The sequence below is a fragment of the Schistocerca serialis genome, chromosome 9 (assembly GCF_023864345.2).
Source record: "Schistocerca serialis cubense isolate TAMUIC-IGC-003099 chromosome 9, iqSchSeri2.2, whole genome shotgun sequence".
Lineage (NCBI taxonomy): Eukaryota > Metazoa > Arthropoda > Insecta > Orthoptera > Acrididae > Schistocerca > Schistocerca serialis.
The window spans coordinates 335,876,370-335,898,295 of NC_064646.1; the positions used below are offsets into that span (position 1 = coordinate 335,876,370).

General features: G+C 39.8%; 1 protein-coding gene across 2 annotated transcripts in view; it reads right to left on the reverse strand.

Moving 5' to 3' along the window:
• Positions 1 to 523: 523 nt before the first annotated feature.
• LOC126419065 (ankyrin-1) overlaps positions 524 to 21,926 on the reverse strand; it is a 155,726-nt gene continuing 134,323 nt past the window's right edge. For both annotated transcript variants that reach the window (XM_050086144.1, XM_050086143.1), the window contains exon 10: positions 524 to 911. In XM_050086144.1, coding sequence (XP_049942101.1) covers positions 609 to 911 — 303 coding nt within the window. In that variant the 3' untranslated portion in view covers positions 524 to 608. The remainder of the gene's footprint in view (positions 912 to 21,926) is intronic.

Sequence of the window (21,926 nt, forward strand, 5' to 3'; positions counted from 1 at the left end):
CTCACACACACACACACATACACACACACACACACACACACACACACACACACACACACACACACACACAGAGAGAGAGAGAGAGAGAGAGAGAGAGAGAGAGAGAGATTCTATCTGAAAGTTGATGTTCCACGATATTCCAAGAGTGTGGTACAACAGGAAACAAGAAATAAAGCTCATATGGATTAATATTACAAGCACATGGTAAAAAAATAGAATGGAAAAGCCAAGTGAGCACCACTAAGTAAACCATGTCACCCAATAATTGTTTTGAAACTGCTCTTTCCTTTATGCCCATGTCTAACAACTGCTTGGACAGTTCAGCAGACTAAGTCAGTCACTGACTGGTTGCACAAAATGCTCTCATACAAAGCTTTTAGCACAGTAGCCTATACACACACTCATTTCCAACAGCACAATATTACAAATATGTCTTCAGAATTTGTACATCAAACATATCACTTCACTATGTACTAATTGTTTGTTTATTATATTAGTACAGAATGTTGTAATTAATCAGCCATTTCAATATCATACATAACTTTACTTGGAAGAAACCAGAATTCACAGCAGACTACAAAATTCCAGGAGCTACAAAGAACACCAATTTATGGCTCAAAGTTGAGAATGTATTCACGAAGTGTGACGGGCAGTGGCAGCTTGTTAACATGAGTTCCAGGACGGCGACCGAGTGCAGTATAAACAGCCACACGTGCAATCTGTTTGAGTGTACGAGGTTTCCCACACAATTCTCGCACTAAGTGGCAGAGAGCTGCTCCACGTGGTGGTACGAGAGCTGCTTGCGCGTGGAGCTGTCTTAGACAACTGAAAAGTGTAGTGTGGTCCATACAAAAGTAGTACAACCAAATAATTCGTGCAAATCGTTGTTGTGGATCAGACAGTAGCTCCTCCTGTAGGGGAAAAAAAAATCACCTCTTTAGTTTCGGAATGTATTTTATAATTATCACAAAGTTTTAATTATTAGCTGCAGTTGCCCATCTGTCTTATTTACTGAAGCACAACATTCACATATTCAAGGAAATAATGAGCCTTCATTTCTATGAGTGAAAGAAGTATTGTTCAATAGGCAAAGCAAATTTGTAAACTAAGTAGTGGGGAAAATAATTCACTCACAAATTCATTTATGACAGAAAGTATAGATGACCAATAAAATACAAATGATGATGAACAAATACCAATATCACACTAGTTCTTGGGGTACAGTATGAGAGATAGGGTATGCACTACTTTCTATAGTTTAAGTGTAAAATAAAGCTAAAATATTAGCAGCAGCAGACATATATGTCTGCTTGTGTCTGTATGTGTGGATGGATATGTGCGTGTGTGCGAGTGTATACCTGTCCTTTTTTCCCCCTAAGGTAAGTCTTTCCGCTCCCGGGATTGGAATGACTCCTTACCCTCTCCTTTAAAACCCACTTCCTTTCGTCTTCCCCTCTCCTTCCCTCTTTCCTGATGAGGCAACAGTTTGTTGCGAAAGCTTGAATTTTGTGTGTATGTTTGTGTTTGTTTGTGTGTCTGTCGACCTGCCAGCACTTTCATTTGGTAAGTCACATCATCTTTGTTTTTAGATATATATTAACTAATTTTAATCACTGACATAATACAACAGTAAAATATTGAGTGGAATACAAACAGTATGTAATGAGTGAACAAAACAACAAATTGAATAGTGCAGGCACAGGGCAGCAGATAGGCACATAAACAAAAACTAGAACATATTAGATTAGCTTAGGACATCAAATTCTAGGTGAGCACTCAGGGATGGACATACACACAGAACTATGTGGGTAGTAATTCGTGTGGGGCAGACAACACACAGTTATACAGTGGCAGAGAACACACCTTTAAATCACAAATTTGGTGTATAGGAGATAATCAGACCATGCAATAAATTGCAGTTTCAACTAGTTTACATTATTCATTCAAAATCGAGTCACATAATTAACAGACACTAAGTACAACTTCAAAAATCTTAACGATTCTTAACATACATTTATCAACATTAAGAGCCAGGATTTTCCAGATAAAACAGACGTATCACCATCTAAAAATTCTATTACTGAATAATAACATTTTTGTGCAAAACAGTTTCTTTTTTACAGTTTCTTTTTCATAATACTGATTTCATACTGTGAAACTTTCATCACATTAATTTGATACACAATTTCATGATTATACACTCTGCAAACATGGCACAGACTTGAATCTATGAGTGGTGGACTAAATCCTGTTTAATGAGATGGTGACATGTAGCAGGAACCCTATGTGCACAAGAGCAGTTGAGGTCCATGCCACACACAAGGGTTCTTGATCTGTGTCATCTCCACCTGCTACCTTTGGACTATGATCTGATGATGGTTTTAACAGATTGAAACTGGTCATCAGTTTTAAATAAATGTGTGTATGTGACCAAAACTGTCTTTTAATTTTTATCGACTATTTTTCAGGATAGTTTGTGCTTCTCTTCAAGAATCTGCCAGTTCAGTTTGTTCAGCATCTCTTGACAGACTCGCATGGGCCAAACAACCCAATGTCCATCCATGCTACCCTTCTTTGTACACATTCAATATCCCCTGTTAGTCCTATTTGGTATGGGATTTGTTGCAAGTGTGTTTTGTAAGCAATCTCCATTCTCTGTCTGCCCCTTGCTTTATCTATAATTGGACTTACACGATCATTCCATTTCATATTCCTACAAATTAATGCTCCCAGGTAGTTGAATGAATTGACCAATTCCAAATGTGACTCATTGATATTGTAATCATAGGATACTTTTTTATCCTTTTTCTTCTTTGGAATGATCAATTATGCAATTTCTGAACATTTAAGGCAAGTTGCCAATCTTTGCATCACTTTTACATATTATCAAGAGCCGATTCAATTTTATTGTGCAGCTTTCTTCAGGCAGTACTTCATTATAGATAACTGCCTCATCTGCAAAAAGTCTGGGGTTACTGTTTATATTGTTGGGAAAAATCATTAATATATAAAATGAACACATCCCTGGAGCACTTTCACATCTGTCTGTCTATGTCTCTCCATCCAGTTACGTCCTCCCCACCAAGAAATCCTCTACTCAGGCCTAAATTTAATTCAAAACACAATATGATTGTACTTTTGATAGTAACTTTAGGTGTCATATTGAGTTCTGCATGACTGCTTTGGTACATGACTTTCAGGATGTCATATGAGAAAAATGTGTGCATTGGGTCAAGACTTGAGCCCAGATCTTACGTTTATTGTGAGCAGTATGCAACTGATTGCACCTGCTGAGCATGAATTCATTACTAAATGCAATACCTCTTATAAATGTTTCAATGGTTATTACCTGCTCATCTTCCTAATCGTCATCATCATCATCATCATCATCATCACCATCAACAGTTTTCTACTATGTTCACAGATCCTTTCCAACTTCATTTCCTGTGATCCAATGCTTCCTTCTTAATGTTGATGCATGTGTAGTCACCCAGCACATCTCTTTCTCCCTTGCCTCCTCTTTCCTTCCATACACTCCTCTATGACTGTTTTTACAAGCCCCTCCTTCTTTCTTAATGTATGCCCAATCCACTTCTTTTCCTTCTTTTATTACATTCAGTAATTCTTCTTAGGATCTTTACACTATATCCATCCAATTACTTCTTTCCATCCTCCACCGTGTCTGTATCTCAAAAGTCTCCACCCTTGTTTTATCTTTCCTCCTTATTGTCCATGTTTCAGCACCATGGTAGAGGACACTGTACAAAACATTTTATTAGTCTTTTCATAAAAGTTTTGTCCATATTGCTGCTGAAAACCCTTCTTATAAAATTCTAGTGAACCATGTGATAAAAAAAAAGACTAATAAATTGTGAATTTTAAAATTTTCCCGGCGAATTGACTGTTCAAACAAATTTCGGGCTTGCAGCCAGTCGTCATTCAATACTTCGCACGATATTTCAACTGGGCACCTGCCAATCATCTTCAGGTGAGCCATCGCAGACTGGCGATAACGTCCTCCGCTCCGCAATATATAGCGTACTGTAATTATTCTGCGCATGTGTCGAAAACTTGATAGTTGAACCAACACTGCCCGCCGGCAGCGCCCTCGCTGGTGGAATAGCGGAACTCAGTCGCCCTCTGCGTTGCTGTTTGCCACAGCCATCGACGCACTCTGTCGTCTTCGATTTGAGCAAATCGTGGAGATGATGGGATTCCATGCACTGTCCAGCTGGTAGCCGCTGTCATGGTTTAACAGATTTCCTGCCAGTCATATTTCTACGGATTCTTTAATAATGGAGTCCCAGAAAGACGTTGCTGTGGACAAAATCATTGTTTTCTCATACTCCATTGAATGTCCAGTAGAAATACAATGTTCAGCAATAGCGGACTTGCTTGGCTGCAAAAGGCGGGTGTAACGTTGATGTTCAGTGCAGCGTTCTTTCACGGTGCGTGTGGTTTGACCTATGTAAGCCATACCACATTGGCATGGTATCTTGTAAATTCCGGCCTTTTGTAGTAACAGATTGTCCTTAACTGATCCCACAAGGTCAGCATCACCCATCGCAAACCATGAGTTTGCTTAAAACACTTGTTCATAGAGCTCATACTGTCTCAGATCTAGATAGCTTATCTCAAGAACTCGCCCATCTAAAGACAGTATACAGCGAAAATGGGTATTCCATCCGGCAGATTAACAGGGCACTAACAGTTAAAACTAAGAAGCAGGAAGTGAATAAACAGGAGAACATGCCAGAACAATCTTTAGCTTTTCGTCCTTTCGTTGGCAACACTTTGTTTAAAATAGCAAGAATCCTCCGAAAATTTCAGGTAAAAGTGGTTTTCCGCACACCATCGAAGATTGTGGACCTTGTGGGATCAGTTAAGGACAATCTGTTACTACGAAAGGCCGGAATTTACAAGACACCGTGCCAATGTGGTATGGCTTACATAGGTCAAACCACACGCACCGTGAAAGAACGCTGCACTGAACATCAACGTTACACCCGCCTTTTGCAGCCAAGCAAGTCCGCTATTGCTGAACATTGTATTTCTACTGGACACTCAATGGAGTATGAGAAAACAATGATTTTGTCCACAGCAACATATTTCTGGGACTCCATTATTAAAGAATCCGTAGAAATATGACTGGCGGAAAATCTGTTAAACCATGACAGCGGCTACCAGCTGGAAAGTGCATGGAATCCCATCATCTCCACGATTTGCTCAAATCGAAGACGACAGAGTGCGTCGACGGCCGTGGCAAACAGCAACGCAGAGGGCGACTGAGTTCCACTATTCCACCAGCGAGGGCGCTGCCAGCGGGCAGTGTTGGTTCATCTATCAAGTTTTCGACGCATGCGCAGAATAGTTACAGTACGCTATATATTGCGGAGCGGAGGACTTTATCGCCAGTCTGTGACGGCTCACCCGAAGATGACTGGCAGGTGCCTAGTTGAAATATTGTGCGAAGTATTGAATGACTGGTTGCAAGCCCGAAATTTGTTTGAACACTAATAAATTAACTTTCTCTGAAGTTCTTGTGTGTTTTGCCTTATATACCACTTTTCATTTGTAGACCATTCTCAGCAGGGAGTTCCTTCTCTGTTCTCCTTTTTATCATTTTTTCCCCTCTTTTCCCCATGCTGATTTACATAGAAGATATACAATTCTAATAACTTTTAGCTAAAATTTAAATACCTGTACCTTCTGCCTCTCATACACACAGGTAATAAGACAAAAAAATTAAAAATGCATAAAAGTAAAAAATTTCCAACACTAACTTCTGAGAAATCAAGGGACACATATCTGTTAGTAAGTTTGTTATTTTATTTGGTAAAGTGATTTCATGACTTTTTCTTTTTTCTTTTTGCCTATAAGATGGTAAAATTCTAGCAATCTAAATATCTTGCACTGAATCAGTATCTTATTTAGAATTTTATCTTTGGTGGAGATAGATTTTCTAACAAAAACATTGAAAACCTCATCACTGGCTTCATCTTCATCTAAATGTGAGGTCAAACACAAATGATCAAGGAGTAGTTTTCATCTTGGAAGTAGTCAGTTTTGAGCCTAGTAATGAATCAAATTTATTTCACAAGAATTCAGGTGAGGAGGACTGGTAGGTTACACAGTTCATGGTCACCAGTATATGTGTAAATGTTAAGTCTTCACCGTATCTCATACAGATTGAGTTAATAATGATCCATCCCCAATAGGTGTTACTACAATGTACAAAACAAAATGTCGTAATCTACAACACTATCTCCACTCAGACTTAGCATATTTTCTCCAGATTTATTACCACTATCTCATTTGGAATCTATTCAAAGTCATTAAATAAGTACATATGAGTCAGTTAAGTATCATCTTGTTGCTACCCACAATTGCATAATCTGAACTATTTATAAGTTTTCTTCATAAGCCTACAAATTTCACTTGATACACCGTAAGATCATGCCTCCAATATTAAGCATAGATGTGGCACTGATTTAAACACTTTTCAGAAATCAAGAAACACTGCATCTACCTGACTCTCAACGTCCATGACTTTCAGGATGTCATGAGAAAAGTGCAAATTGGGTCAAGTCTCACATCCAGGTCTCAGTTTCTGAAGGACCTAAATTCATAACTAATTGCAGTGTTTATTTTTATGTCTTTTTTCTTTTTTCTGGTGGTAAAGCAATGAATTGTCTCCTCCCTCTAACCAATGACACAATATCATGAACTCAATGGGAAAACATGGACATTTCATCTATATCCAACCCACTTCTACATCCGAGCATGCTAATGTATACTAGTGTCTTGGCACTCAATCCAAGACTCTTCAGTTCAAATTCAGCCATTGGAAGAAATTTTCATTACAAAACTTTGAGTGGTAAAGGAAAGAGACATGCTGAGGTTCTGATTCTCTTCACAGTACATTACCTTGAGTTAAACATCAAATGCACTTACAGTGTCCCATGGCATGATGATATGTCACACTGTTGATGACAGACAATTATCAGATAGTGGCACTGAACTAAGTGGTCCTCACTGTGTTATTTATGATTGGTAGGCTATGATCTGGCATCTGGTTCCATCTTCTCCTTGGTTTTCATTCCATATTTATTCATAACAAAACACAACATGCACTACAACAGCATTTATTACAGTCATCTGTACAATACAGATACACATTTGACATTTCAGAAGGGTCATCAGAAGAAAATGACAAAATAGCTGTGCAAGTACCTCTATTTTATCCAAATTTCACTGACAGCACAAACTAATTTCAGTTTTGATCCATATGTTTCACATACTGGAAACTAAAGGATATGTATTATGTGAAAGCATCTTAGGAGCACTTACATTATCAAACTTGAATTGCTCTCTCTGAGAACTAGCAATAACATTAAAAAAAACACAGGGAACTGTACTGAAATCATTAAACATATTACTAATGGACATGCTACGGTATATGAGAATACATTTCATCATGTCAGCTATTTAGATTCCAGCTTCAAAGACAAATACCAGTACCATACCACTTCAACTGAATCAATACTTTCAGCTCACATTATCTCCTCCCCCCCCCCCCCTCCCTTTCCCTATTATTTTCCTGACATAAAATGTAACTGAATGCTTCAGGGCCATAATAATAGCCTATAGTGAAGAACTTGTTACACTATGTTGAGGTATAATGGCAAGAAGCTATCAGCACATTAAATGGACAAAGCACATGTTGTTTCTTTGCTGACAGAGGCAAACTAATACCTACAGTTAGATAAGACATCAAGAAACTTTATTAAATAATTCAGATGATTTCATATCAGGAAAAACTCAACAATAAGACAAGTAAGGCCATAACGATGGCTCTTGCCAATTAAAGTGAGAGACAAGTTGGGAAGACAAAATTTGCAACATTATTGAAATCCTGTTCACACATAGTTTTAGAAATGGAAAAAAGATTTCCTCGTGGGTTTCATACAATAATATGTTTTGGTCCCATTTTTAAATGATATACCAAATGATTGGTACACTTCAGGTACACAATAACAGTTTTGTCAAATAAAGAATCAAATGGTGTCTTACACATATACATTTTCCAGCCTCATGTTACTCAAATGGTATCATTACAGCTTCTGACTTGTTTCCAAGACATTAGATGATCTGTTTAAGAAAGAAAATAAATTAGTAAAATACTAGGAAATTAAAATCAAAGCAAACATAACTGTTTTAACCCTATGGTGTATGTGTAACCAAAGAGTGCACGATACAAGTGCCTCCACAGCCAGCCAAGAGAGGTCAGTTCAAAACCTGGACAGATGGCATAGGAAGAGCTGTGCTATGAGCACAACAGCCCAATATAAACCCTGCCCACCGGCCCTTGGTCTCACTTATGTTTACTTGCTTATTGTATGCTCACCTATGACACTATATATTTAAGTGTTCTATAGTTGTACTATTTTATACTTCATTCAGTGTTACTGTGGAATTCTCCATGTGGAAGCAGAATAAAACTTGGTTGAGCTACTTCTGATATTGTGTCTGTATGACATTACAACATACTTGTCGAGAAGTGTAGGATTCTACTCTGCATGTTTCATTTCTTTGGTTCAATATACAGCCAACATGTCAATAGAAGAAGTACTTCAAACTCTTGCTGAACAACAGCAAGCTCTCACTGACCATCATCAGGCTCTCACTGTGGCACCAAACAATTTGGCAGCCTCATTGATGAAACAGGTTCCATTACTGCTGATGCGGCCCACACCGTTTGCTCCATATGACGATTCTGAGGAATATTGGGAAGCACATGAAAAACACCTTCAGCAACATTTTCAGTCTTCTGGAGTTCACAATCCCAGTGATGTGTAAGGCTTTATTTTTGGCATGGTTTTAATCTCATGTTTATCACCTTTTATATCAGCTAGCTCATCTTCACGAGCCTACCAATCTCTCTTTAGATGAAATGTGTCAGTTGCTCTCTGTTATCACTACTTGTGTTGAGTTCTACCGTTGTCAAAAGTGGTCACAACCACTGTACACAGCTTTGGCAGAAGAACTTCATAGGCTTAGCTAACATTGCCAGTTTGTTACTGAGACCCACAGGGACTCATATACTGATTTGATGGTTCATGATGCCATAATATGTCTGGCCCTGGATAGAGAAGTTCATGAACGTGCTTCACAATGTGAAAATCTGTCTCATGAATTTTCTGAACATTGCTCAGTCTTTTGAAGTATCTTCGGCAGCAGGAAATTAAATAGACAGAGTGTGAATTAGCTGCTATTGCTTGCTCTTCTCCTCGGCTGCTTTTGGTTAGCTCACAGGAGGGAAGACGATGTTGCATTCATGCAACCGCAGCATCCATACCACATGGAACAGTGCCAAGCTAAGTAGCAGCAGCGGTCAGCATCACAATAGTGCCTGTGTGCACTCACTGATTTGTTCAATAAATGAGGGCCGCATGTCCAAAGCATTGGTTGACATGCAACCATAGTAAAGAAAACAAGGAGGATGGGGGGAGGGGGGGCGCATATTGCGTCTGTGTATATGTTCTCAATCTCCTTCACCAAACACGAACATGGATGTGAAGAGTGTTTCCCAAATGATGGTAGCCCTAAACAAATTCTGTATTGAAGTATGTGTGATAGACAAGATGTTAAAAGTGCAAGTGTACACAAGCATGCAGTGATTTTGTTAAACTCTCAAACTTAATCAGATCTTGGATCACCAGTGTTGTCCCTTGTCTCTTGATGGTTGGTGAGTTATAAAAAACAACAAATACTCATATTGGGAGAGTTTTCTACTTCTGTATTGCACAATGCAATTGTTTGGCCTTTGGCTTTTCTAGTAGTGGGTGATGCCAACACTGAAATTTTATTTGGATTAGATGCCTTCAAAATTTTTTGGTTCTCTATTTCTGACGAACTGCATCTGGTATTGAATCAAGTTCTGTATCGACAACTGGATGCACTCTGCTTGGAATATTCCTCCCTGCTTTCAGAAGGTTTAGGGTGTCCTACTCCTTTCAAAGCTCACACCACAATGAAACCGACAGCGTGTCCCATTATTTTTGTGCCCACACAGAAGCAAGTCAAATTAGAACTAGATTGACTTATGTCTTTGGGTGTTATCACACCTAACCCCTCTTGTGAAGGGTCTACTCCACTTGCAATTGTCAAAAAACCTAATGGCAACCTTAGACTCTGTAGTGTGCGTAGATTCTATTATTGACACTTATTTCCTTACCCCAACCACATAAACACTCTGCACAGCTTAAAGGGGCCCAATAGTCTTCCAAAATAGGCTTGTCAGAAGCCTATTTACAACTTCCTCTGGATGATGGCCTCCATGCCGGAGTACATTAACTACTTCGATGATTTTGTGGTTTCATGTTCCTCAGACGATAAACATTTGCAGAACCTTCATGCCTTGTTCACAGTGCTACAGGCCACTGGTTTGAAATGTAACTTAGACAAATCACAACTTTTTTAGCCATCTACCTCTGTTTTGAAGTCTTGCATGCTGGCATCGACCCTTTACTACATCAGCATGTCAATGTCCGCCCCTGAGTAGTCAGAGTGACGGAATGTCATGCCTAACGGCCCAGGTTCAATTCCCGGCTGGGTCGGAGATTTTCTCCACTCAGAGACTGGGTGTTGTGTTGTCCTTATCATCATCATTTCATCCCCACCGACACACAAGTCGCCGAAGTGGCGTCAGCTTGGAAGACTTGCACCAGGCGACCAGTCTACCCGACGTGAGGCCCTAGTCACACGGCATTTCCATTTCCTTCACCATGTCAATGCCATTACGGCTTTGCCACACCCTATCAACGTCAAAGAGTTGCAAGCCTTTCTCAAAAAAATTGTGTACTACCATAAATTTCTTACTGATGAGTCACAATGGCCTGTGACTTCATGCTCTCTTACATAAAGATGTTTCTTTTCACTATTTGCCTACCATCAAGTGTACTTCTACCCTATTAAGGTCAAAATTACACTCGGTACCTTGGTTGGTCACTTTCCAAACAGGCCAACATCTTGTTTTGGCCACAGTTACTCCCCGGTATGGCCTTGGGGCCGTTCCAGTGCACAAATATGCTGACAGATCCGAATGTCCCACTGCATACGCTTGCAAATCAGGCACAACATTACTATTCACAAACAGAGAGAAACCCTAAATATTGTGTACATGGTCCAAAAATTTCATGTTTTCTTACATGTTTCTACGTTTCATTTGATTACCAATCATAAATCTTTGGTTTCTCTTTTCAATCCTATGACATCTTTACCGGACAAAGTGGGCCTTCATGCAATAACTATGAGATTCATTTTCTACCCACAGCACAAAACGCTAATGTAGATGCTATTTCTCAACTGCTGATTGTTCCCAATCCAACATTTTATCAGGGTGAACTTTTGTGTTTTCACTTAGATGTTGAAGCTGTCACAGCCGATTTGTCTGCCAAGATTTGCCTGTTAAACCACTGCACTGTGCGTGGATCCTATGCTCAATTATTACGTTCTCGATCACCAGCTCTCAGTTCTTGTGAACATGGATAGACAATGAATCGCATTGGGAAATTTTGAGAAAGCATCAACTACTACAAGCCAAAAGGAGTTAACGAACAGACCTGCAAAATCAGCATAAATACACTCCCAGGGGCACTGTGGGACAGGACATGGTGAAAGAGAGGCCAATGGCGCTGCTTGACAGGTGATGCACTGTGAGCAGCGTGTCGTAACATGCATGATCTGGCTGTCAATACCAAGCCAAACTATGTGGTGGCAGGCCAGCAATTTTGTATGAGAAACACCCCAATGGTCCAGCTGCAGAAGGCTCATGATGTCCCACCACAGTGCATGACATGGCAAAGCCACAACGCCATTGACATGCTGATGTAAAGGGTTGATGGCTACTGAAGAGACAACACTCAGGGTTGTGATATCCTCTGTACTGTTGCAGGACGTCATCCACAGCGGTTATGGATATGGCCCTCTCAAGGATTTTTTCAAATGAAATTGAAGTAGATAGTTCCTGCACAATAGTATGGGTAGAGGTTCTACTTCACAATCGGACTAATCTATTAATTGGGTCATTTTACCGACCCCCGACTCAGAAGACATAGTTGCTGAACAGTTCAAAGAAAACTTGTGTCTCATTTCATATAGGTACCCCACTCATGCAATTATAGTCAGTGGTGACTTCAATCTACACTCGATATGGTGGAAAAATTATACATTCAAAGCTGGCAGCAGGCATAAAACGTCATCCGAAATTGTACTGAATGCTTTCTCAGAAAATTATTTTGAACAACTGATCTCACTCAAAGCATAAATGCTTGCAAAAGCATATTTGACCTCATAGCAACAAATAATCCTGGACAAATAGAAACTATCATAATGGCTACAAGGATTAACAACCAAAACGGAGTTGCTGCTACACTAAATACCATAACAACTACAACCATAAAAAAGAAACACAAAATACATCTTAATGCCCTTTTAAGAGACAGTCTCCACTCCTTCCGATCTGATCATGTAAGTGCAGAAAAGATGTAGAACGATTTCAAAGAGAGAGTATCAACGGCAAATTGAAAGATATATACCACATAAATTAATAAGTGATGGTACTGATCCCCAATGGTACACAAAATGGGTCAGATCAGTGTTGGAGAAGCAACGAAAAAAGCACGCAAAATTTAAAAGAAAGCAAGATTGGCAAAGTTTTGCAGAAGTTCAAAATATAGTGCATGCTTCGATGCAAGATGCTTTTAATAATTTCCACAACGAAACTCTGTCTCAGAATCTGGCAGAAAATCCAAAGAGATTCTGTTCATACATAAAGCACACCAGTGGCAAGACGCACCCAATACCTTCACTGCATGATAATGATGACAGTGCAGCTAAAGCAGAGTTATTTAAACATGGTTTTCCAAAACTCCTTCATCAAAGAAGACGAAGTAAATATTCCTGAATTCCAAGAACAACAGCCAAGATGAGAAACATAGAAGTAGATATTCACAGAGAAGCAAGGCAGCTTAAACCACTTAATAAAAGGAAGGCCTCTGGTCCAGATTGTAGACGAGTCAGGTTCCTTTCAGAGTATGCTGATAAAATAGCTCCATATTTAGCAATTATATACAACCACTCACTCACAGAAAGATCCTTACCTAAAGACTGGAAAATTGCTCAAGTCACACCAATACCCAAGACAGGAAATAGAAGTAATCTGCTGAATTACAGGCCCATATCACTAACATCAATTTGCAGCAAGGTTTTGGAACACATACTGTGTTCGAACATTATGAATTACCTCGAAGAAAATGATTTACTGACACATAGTCAGCACGGATTCAGAAAATATCATACCTGTGAAATACAACTAGCTCTTTATACTCATGAAGTAATGAGTGTTATCGACAGGGGATGTCAAACTGATTCCATATTTTTAGATTTCCAGAAGGCTTTCAACACCATTCTTCACGAGCACCTTCTAACCAAACTGCGTGCCTATGGAATATTGCCTCAGTTGTGCAACTGGACTCATGATTTCCTGTCAGAAAGGTCACAGTTCGCAGTAATAGACGGAAAGTCATCGAGTAAAACAGGAGTAATATATGGCGCTCCCTAAGGAAGTGTCATAGGCCCTCTATTGTTGCTGATCTATATTAACAACATAGGAGACAATCTGAGTAGCCCCCTTAGATTGCTTGAAGACAAAGCTGTCATTTACCATCTTCTAAAGGCATCAGATGACCAAAATGAATTGCAAAATGATTTAGATAAGATATCTGTATGGCGTGAAAAATGGCAATTGACCCTGAATAAAGGAAAGTGTGTAAGATTCAGTGGCAGAACACTTCAAAGGTGCAACAGGTCTACTAATGAGACTGCTTACACCATACTTGTCTGCCCTATGCCCCATCCTGGAGTATAGCTGTGTGGTGTGGGATCCGCATCAGGTGGGACTGACGGATGATATCAAAAAAGTTCAAAAGAGGGCAGCTCACTTTTTATTATCACTAAATAGGGGAGATAGTGCCATAGATATGATACATGAATTAGAGTGGCAATAATTAAAACAAAGGTGTATTTTGTTGCGACGGGATCTTCTCATGAAATTTCAATCACCAGTTTTTTCCTCCGATGCGAAAACGTTCTGTTGGCACCCACCTACATAGGCACGATCATCATGATAAAATAAGAGAAATCAGGGCTCACACAGAAAAATTTAAGTGCTCATTTTTCCCACACACCATTCAAGAGTGGAACAGTAGAACTGTCTTTCTACCGTTCCACTCTTGAATGGTGCCTGGGAAAAATGAGCACTTAAATTTTCAGTGAACCCTTTGCCCGGCACTTTATTGTGAATAGCAGAGTAATCACATAGATGTACATGTGGATGGTGCAGTCCAAGTTCCTTCAGCTCTGATGCCGTCTTCACTCTTGAGTGCTGCCACCACTGGACAAAGTAGTCAGTGCTGAACCACCTCCATCTCCACAGACTGCTTTGGCGAAACCATCACAACTATCACCACTGCCGTCTTCTCTGCTGCGTCTATCACCGAGTGCCTGTCTTGATGTGGATATGTACATAGCACTATCACCACCAATGTTCCCTTACAGCCCCTCTGGGAGAATTGGGTGCCATGCTTGTCCACACCCGTGCTATTTGAGACCATATTTCCCTGTGACAGCAAGACACCTGCCACTGAAGAAGACATGGGCATCTCCACAGTGAACAGTTTTCCCCAAGGGGGAAGGAGTGTTGTAGCCCTGCAGTGTGAGTTCGTGTAATGGAACAATGTGTGATAGAAGTGGTTCCATGGCCTGCCTAGAGAGATAGCCTTGCGACCTGGACAGATGACACAGCAAGCGATGTGCCGTGTGCACAACAGCCCAATATAAGCCCAGGGTGCTGGGCCCTTGGCCTCAAGTATGTTTTCTTGCTTATTGCATGCTCACCTATATTGACATGTTCTATAGGTATGAGCTCTTGTACTATTCTATACTTCATTCAGTCCTATTTTGCACCTCTGCATGTGGAAACAGAATAAAAGGTGGTTGGAGTTATTTCTGAGTCTGTACAGTGTTACAACACAAACTTCTATATAAAACTATAGGCACTTGAATACATTTATAACATTACTGCAATGTAACTGTTGACACTTTATATTATTACATAGCACACTGTAGCCTTCAGTTACGAAACTCAAAGCACAGATACTTTTACATTGTGAGTACGTCTCTTGCTCTGTTCAGTTCATGAGTTACTATGTAAAACATTCAAGTACATATAGTTGTGTATAGAGGTTAGTATGGTCTATAATTTAGTTTCCTAGTATTTTAGCATTCTCTTTTCTCCTTTATTTAAATATATTATCCAATGACAATTTGGTAAAAAATCAAAAGCAGTAATGATGCCGTTTGAGTGACTTGAGGCTGTAATAAACAATAAATTATTTACAAAATATTCACTTATTTCTCTTAGATAATAAAGTTAGTCTGTGGAAATAGAATCTGGGTACAGAACCTGGCTGCAAATCTTAGTGTATCGGCCCAGGAACATTTAGTGCCAATCAACAGTAATACTCCGACCATTTACATAAAAAATGAGGGAAAATCAACCTTGATTTTAATATTCCTTTCAGCAGTTTACATTATTTCATAGATTATGAAATTTTGTGAAGCATTTACTACAGTTCAATAAGAGAAAGTAGATGTTCAGGATGTTCACTTTAACTGAAGACCCTGAAAAATCTCCAAAGACTATACATCTTATCAACAATTGTTATAATTCAATTTGTTTATCTCTGAAGGGGTCATCCCATGATACCACACTCGACCCCCATCCCACCTCATACGGGGGTGGCAGGGTGCAACTTTGAAACCTTCAATGGGAACCCCCATTTTTAATTGCAGATTACTATTCTACAGCAAAATCTGCATGTTTTGTCTGAAGCATTTTCTTCTTTTTGCCATAGATGGCACTGTAATCGCAGGAATGAAAATGAGTGCACAATCAGAACTTACGACATGCTACGCAATGGCCCTCGAATATCCAATGGCACAAGTGACCTCACCTCAATGATGCAAGGGTAGGACAGGCTGTACTCCATAAGAGGCTATACTCCATAACTACTATTTGGAAAACCTATTCAACATATTGGACAAGTGATTGCTCGATGCACCACTGCGGCCATGGCTTGACGCGAACGCTACTCTACTTTTCCAATTAGAGTTAGTGTTCAAATGTTGTATCACCAACTTCAATACACTTAGTGATCAGCTTTTCAAATGCCCGTACACAGTGAATACCTGTGTGAATATCAGCACAGGCATTTCTGGTGCAGTTGATCATGTCTTCACAGCCTTGCTAGTACACATCATATTCTAAATATCTCCAGAGAAAGAAATCCAGCGACATCAAATCTGGCAACCTCATGGGTCAATTAATAGGGCCACCTCTGCCAATCCATGCACCAGGGTCTGATACCTCCCATGCTTCAGTTGTGTAATACACTGGGCAACCATCATGTTGATACCACAAACATTGTCAAATATCCAGGGCAACACCCTGCGGCTGTATCAGTAGTTCTTGTTTCAGAAATGTTCAATATTTGTGTCCATTCAATTTGCCATCAATAAAGTACAGACCAACGAGTTTGTTCCACATGATGCCACACCACACATTAAATGACCAAGGATATTGATGGTCAACGTGCTGTATGAGTAGGGATTGTCTACACTCCAGTAATGCATGTTATGCCAGTTAATGCTACCACAGTTTGTGAAGGTAGACTCATCAGAAAATAGTGCCTTGGCAGTGAGGGTCATCTGCATTTGTTGACATGCCCATTCACAAATACTACCCAGTTATGGAAATCGGTGCCATGAAGTTCTCGATGCAGTAACAAGTGGTATAGATGATATTTATGATGATGCAGTTTGTGGTAATACTACCTATGGACATACCAGAATCACAGTATAATTGCTGCACACTTATTTGTGACTTAAGGGGTATTACCACTAGCACAGCTATTTTATTTGCTTCTCCTGTAACATATTTGGTCTGCTTCTTTTTACCAATATGTACCCTGTCATCAGAAACAATGGCATTCACAACCTTGTAAAATAAGGAAAGAGAGCAAGATTTCTCAGGAAAATGCTCAGCATATGAGGCAACAGCAGGCTCAACATTTCTCCTACATTCTCTGTAAATTAGGATCATTTCAGTTGTTTCTTCTGTGGTTGCAATATCCATCACCCCCTTGCACGTCCGTTCTCCAAATGATAGGTAGGTGTGCAGGCAATGAACACTGCACAAGTATTGTAATGTTTAGAGTTACTACCTGCTCTATGTCTGAACAATATGTAAGCTCTGGTCACAGTGTACTACCTGTTATGATACATCATAGTTCGCTACATGGACACAGTGGCATGTCAAGTAGCCTGTGCTCGAAATGTCGGAGGAATATAATGTTATGAATGGGGTTTCCAAACAGAAGTTACGAAATACCAGCCTGTTCTACCCCTGTGGCATGAAGGTGGGGTCCCACGTGCCATTGGACATTCAACGAGTAGCATGTCATAAATTATGATTGCGCACCCATTTCTATTTCTCCAATTACAGTGCCACCTGTGATGAAATAAAGAAAATGCTTCAGACAAAACATATGTAGATTTTGCTGTAGAACCATAATTAGCAATTACAAATGGGGACTTCCATTGAAAATTTCAAAGTTGCCGCCTGTCACCCATGCACGGGTTGGGGCGGTGAGTCGAATGTGGTATCGTTCGATGTCCACCTCTGACACAAACGAATTGAAATTATAACTCTTTTTGAGCTGATGTGTAGTTTTCAAGAAATTTCAACATCTTCAGTGAAAATTAACACACTATATAAAATCCACTGTAACAACAATTTTAGACTGTTAGCAAAAACGAAACTTTTTGAAACATTAGCCCTTTGTGTAAAACAGGGCTCAAACCTGAACTTTTGCCATTCATAGACAATGATCTTACCAACTGGAAAAGGGTGCCAAAAGTTATGTGAAACTGGGGAGAAGTGGTTTGTAGCCTTATTTAAGAAATGATTCTGGTATTCAATTCATAATTTTTGAAAAACTGAAAAGTTAAATTCAACTGAACAGAGAGTCAAGTCGATCTGCTTTCACATATGTATGAGTGTCCTCACCAATCAATCTTTCCAACTGAATCATCTAAGTATATCTCATGACCCATAACGACGTTTTCATCTGCAAGTTCCAGGCTCCAACTTCCTTACTATACCAGAAGTCCTACAACAAAGGATATTGCAAATAATGGCCTAGTGGTAATGTCCAGCATGAAGCTTTTACTCTGCAATGGAATGTACCCTGTCGTGCAGCTTACTGACAGATCAAAACTTCATGCTGAATCAGGTCTTAGGAGAGGGCCTTACACATTGTTCTTCCTTATTTCATTCTCATCACACTTACAGGGTTTGAGGACCTGTGCCCATGCATCAATTTTCTTAAGCAATATGTTGTACTCAAAAAAATTGAAACAATAAATTTGAAGACTTAGATTTTTGAACAATGTTAAACATAAAACATTTAGACTATTTTAAGAGAACTGCTGGGAGCTGAGTGCATAGCATATAAGTTTCGTACTCACAGAATTCTAGTTCAATTCCGGCTAGTAGCAACTGATTTTAGTTGAATTCTTTATTTATTGTCAAATGGAAATGTTAATTAAAAGACTTCAGTCACAATTTTTTCTAATAAAAATAACATTTTTTATATTTAATTATTAACTGAATGAAAGTAAATAAACATTTTATATAAAAATGTAAAATGACAATACTGCTCAATCTCCAGAAATAAAATCTTCTGCTTTGCATTTTTATACCTAATTTTAATTTATTGTGAATATTCATGCTTTCAAGCAAATAGTAGATAAAAATAAAAGATGTTATTTTTATTAAAAAATTATGATCAAGTATTTGTTACTTAATTTTTCATTTGATAATAAATATAGAATTCAAATAAAAGTTTAATGAAATGTTGCTGCTAGGGACAATCACATTCTGGCCACAAGAACACACAGATAATAACAGATACAACCCTTTATTAAGTCTAGATTAACTTTTACAAGAAGATAAGAAGATACTTGCCACGGAGTGGCTACACTACTAATCCGATAAACATAGGCTGAATGACGACATGTGAGTGAGTGAGAGAGAGAGAGAGAGAGAGAGGGGCTGGCCAGGTTCGACTCTATAAGCTATTGGTCAGCCATTACAGAGCACTGCAGAGAGGCTGCATGGGCATTCAAGAGTAGCATCCTCTGCCAGTGCTGGCATCTTCCAACTTCTGTGACATCAGTAGAACTACACACCCTGATTACGGTTGTGGAATCTTTGTGGGAGTGAACGAAAGACCTTCCACAGAAACAATTTTCAAGAGAGCCTGAATAGTGACTTTGGTAGCAGCCAAGGAGCACTCAACCAAGTACAAAAAACATGAAAATGTGTCAATGACAATCACTCAAAAGACATTCAGATACAGACCTGCAAAATACAGATGGATGTGTTCTCAGGGTTGGGTTGCTGGAGTCCATGGGGAGAACGAAGCCTTGGGAGAAACCTGTTGACTTGCACCTTGGGGATATGCAGCAACAAAAAGCTAAAATACTCAATGTCCCATTCAGGGGAGGGGGAGGGGGAAGGGGAGGGGGAGGGGAGGGGGGAAGGGGAGGGGGAGGGGGGAGAGGAGGTGGAGGACCATGTCTAAGACTGACAGATATTGGTCCAAGACAACGTAGTTACGAGGCAGATCAAAAGTGCAGCTTGGAGGACAAGAAGACCAGCAAGTTGACAACCCGCTTGAGGATGGGATCTGACAATGAGGCCCTATGAGACTGGTGGGAGAAGATACCCAAATGAAAAACACATGAGCTCTTCTTTATCAAACTCAGGGTCCGGACCAATGATCAGCCAGGATAAGGTGTCCGTGTTGGCATTGTGCCCACTGCAGCAAAAATGAATGTTGCAGTTGTATTTGGAGAGGAACAACGCCCACCGCTGCAACCTGTGGGCAACCTTATAGGGGACCTGGGTGGATAGAATAAACAATTGTAGTCTGCAATTAGCTGGAATTTGTTTCCATACAAGAAAATGTGAAATTTGGTGAGTGCTTATGCAATGGCCAGGGCCTACTTCTGGACATGACAGTAGTGGACCTGTGCTGGACTGGATGAAACACCAGTGACAGCTCTGAGCTGTCTGCATTCCAATGGGTATGGACTGCTTCCACACTGTACTGTGAGGTGCCCATAGCCAAAACCAGTGGTTTGTCAGGATCACAAGTAACTAGGCATGGTGCGAACCTGAGGCAGTCCTTCTATATGGTGAGGTCTTGCTTGCACATGGGAGACCAGACAAAGATAGCACCGTTGTGGAGAAGGAGGTAGAGAGGGTAGACAATGGTGTATGTTCCATGGATGTACTAGTGGTAATAGACAGTTTTAACCCGGAAAGCGTGAAGTAGTTGCAACGACACACACATCAAGTCCGTGATGACCCTGATAAGACTCATCAGGGGTTGGATGCCCTGCCATGATATGGTGTGGCCCAAATACTCAAGAGATAGTTGGAGAAATTTGGACATCTGCAGACTGCAACACAGACTCATGGAACAGAGCCTTTTACAAAGGGCCCGGTGATTCTGCAGGTGGTCAGCAGTAGTATGTCCAGTAACAACAATGTCATCCAGATAGGTTTATTCAACTAGCATCGTAGACAACAATAAAGGTAATAGTTTCAGTGACTGCTCTATACATAATGTCAGACATGAATTTCCTGTTCACCACATACCCAAAGACACCTGCATACCAGTAACAGTGGCAGAGCGCCGATATCTGAATATGTTTGGGCATTAAGCAGCAAATGTGCCCTGACGGTGTCTACCTGTAGGTGCAGTGGTTGTGAGAGAACAAAAACCTAAATATAAAAGCTTGTTGGAGTCCTGATCAGGAATTGGCCTTGACAATAATACTTCCTGAATGTCCATATCCATGTTCTCTGATGCTGCATTCAGTGCAACTGAGTATCAGACTACCGCATTGTGGCGTTTTCTGACACTTACATTGTGACCTTTTCTGACACGACAGACAGCCCAATACTGGGGATACACTGATCTGTCATGTTTGAAGTAACAAGAAGCACACAATGGCGACAAGGAGCAGTGGCTAAAACACTGTTTACGGGCTGTGCAGAAGTCACAACATCGTCGTCCTGATTTTGTCCACTTTACATAGTTTCTTTGAAAGCCTGTGACTGTGAAAACAATAGGTTTATTTATAAATAACTTTTCTGGTACCAGTCATGATTTTCAAGTATTCATATTTTACACGATGTGCTTCAGGAATTGTTTCCCATTTTCAAGTATGTTTTCTCTTTGTACTATGAGATTTTTACATAATGTTTTCGATGTGTGAGTTTCTGCTTTGTTTTGTTGATGTTTTTTATATACTGCAGTAAAGTCAACAAAATTAAGCAGAACCTTACACATCAAAAACATTACATAAGATGGCATAGTATAAAGAGAGAACACACTTGAAAATGAGTATAATTTCCCGAAATATCTCGTGTAAAGTATGAATTAAAGAAAATCATGACTGATAGCAGAAAAGATATTTATAAAGAAACCCATCATCATGAAGCTTCCTGGCATATTAAAACTGTATGCCAGACTGGGGCTCGAATTCGAGACCATTGCTTTTCATGGGCAAGTACTCTATTGACTGAGTTACCCGAGAACGACTCACAACCTGTCCTCTTAACTTTACTTCTGCCAGTACCTTGTCTCCTACCTTCTTAACTTCACAAGCGCTCACCTGCAAACCTAGCAAGCACTCCTTGAAGAAAGGATACTGCAGAAACATGGCTT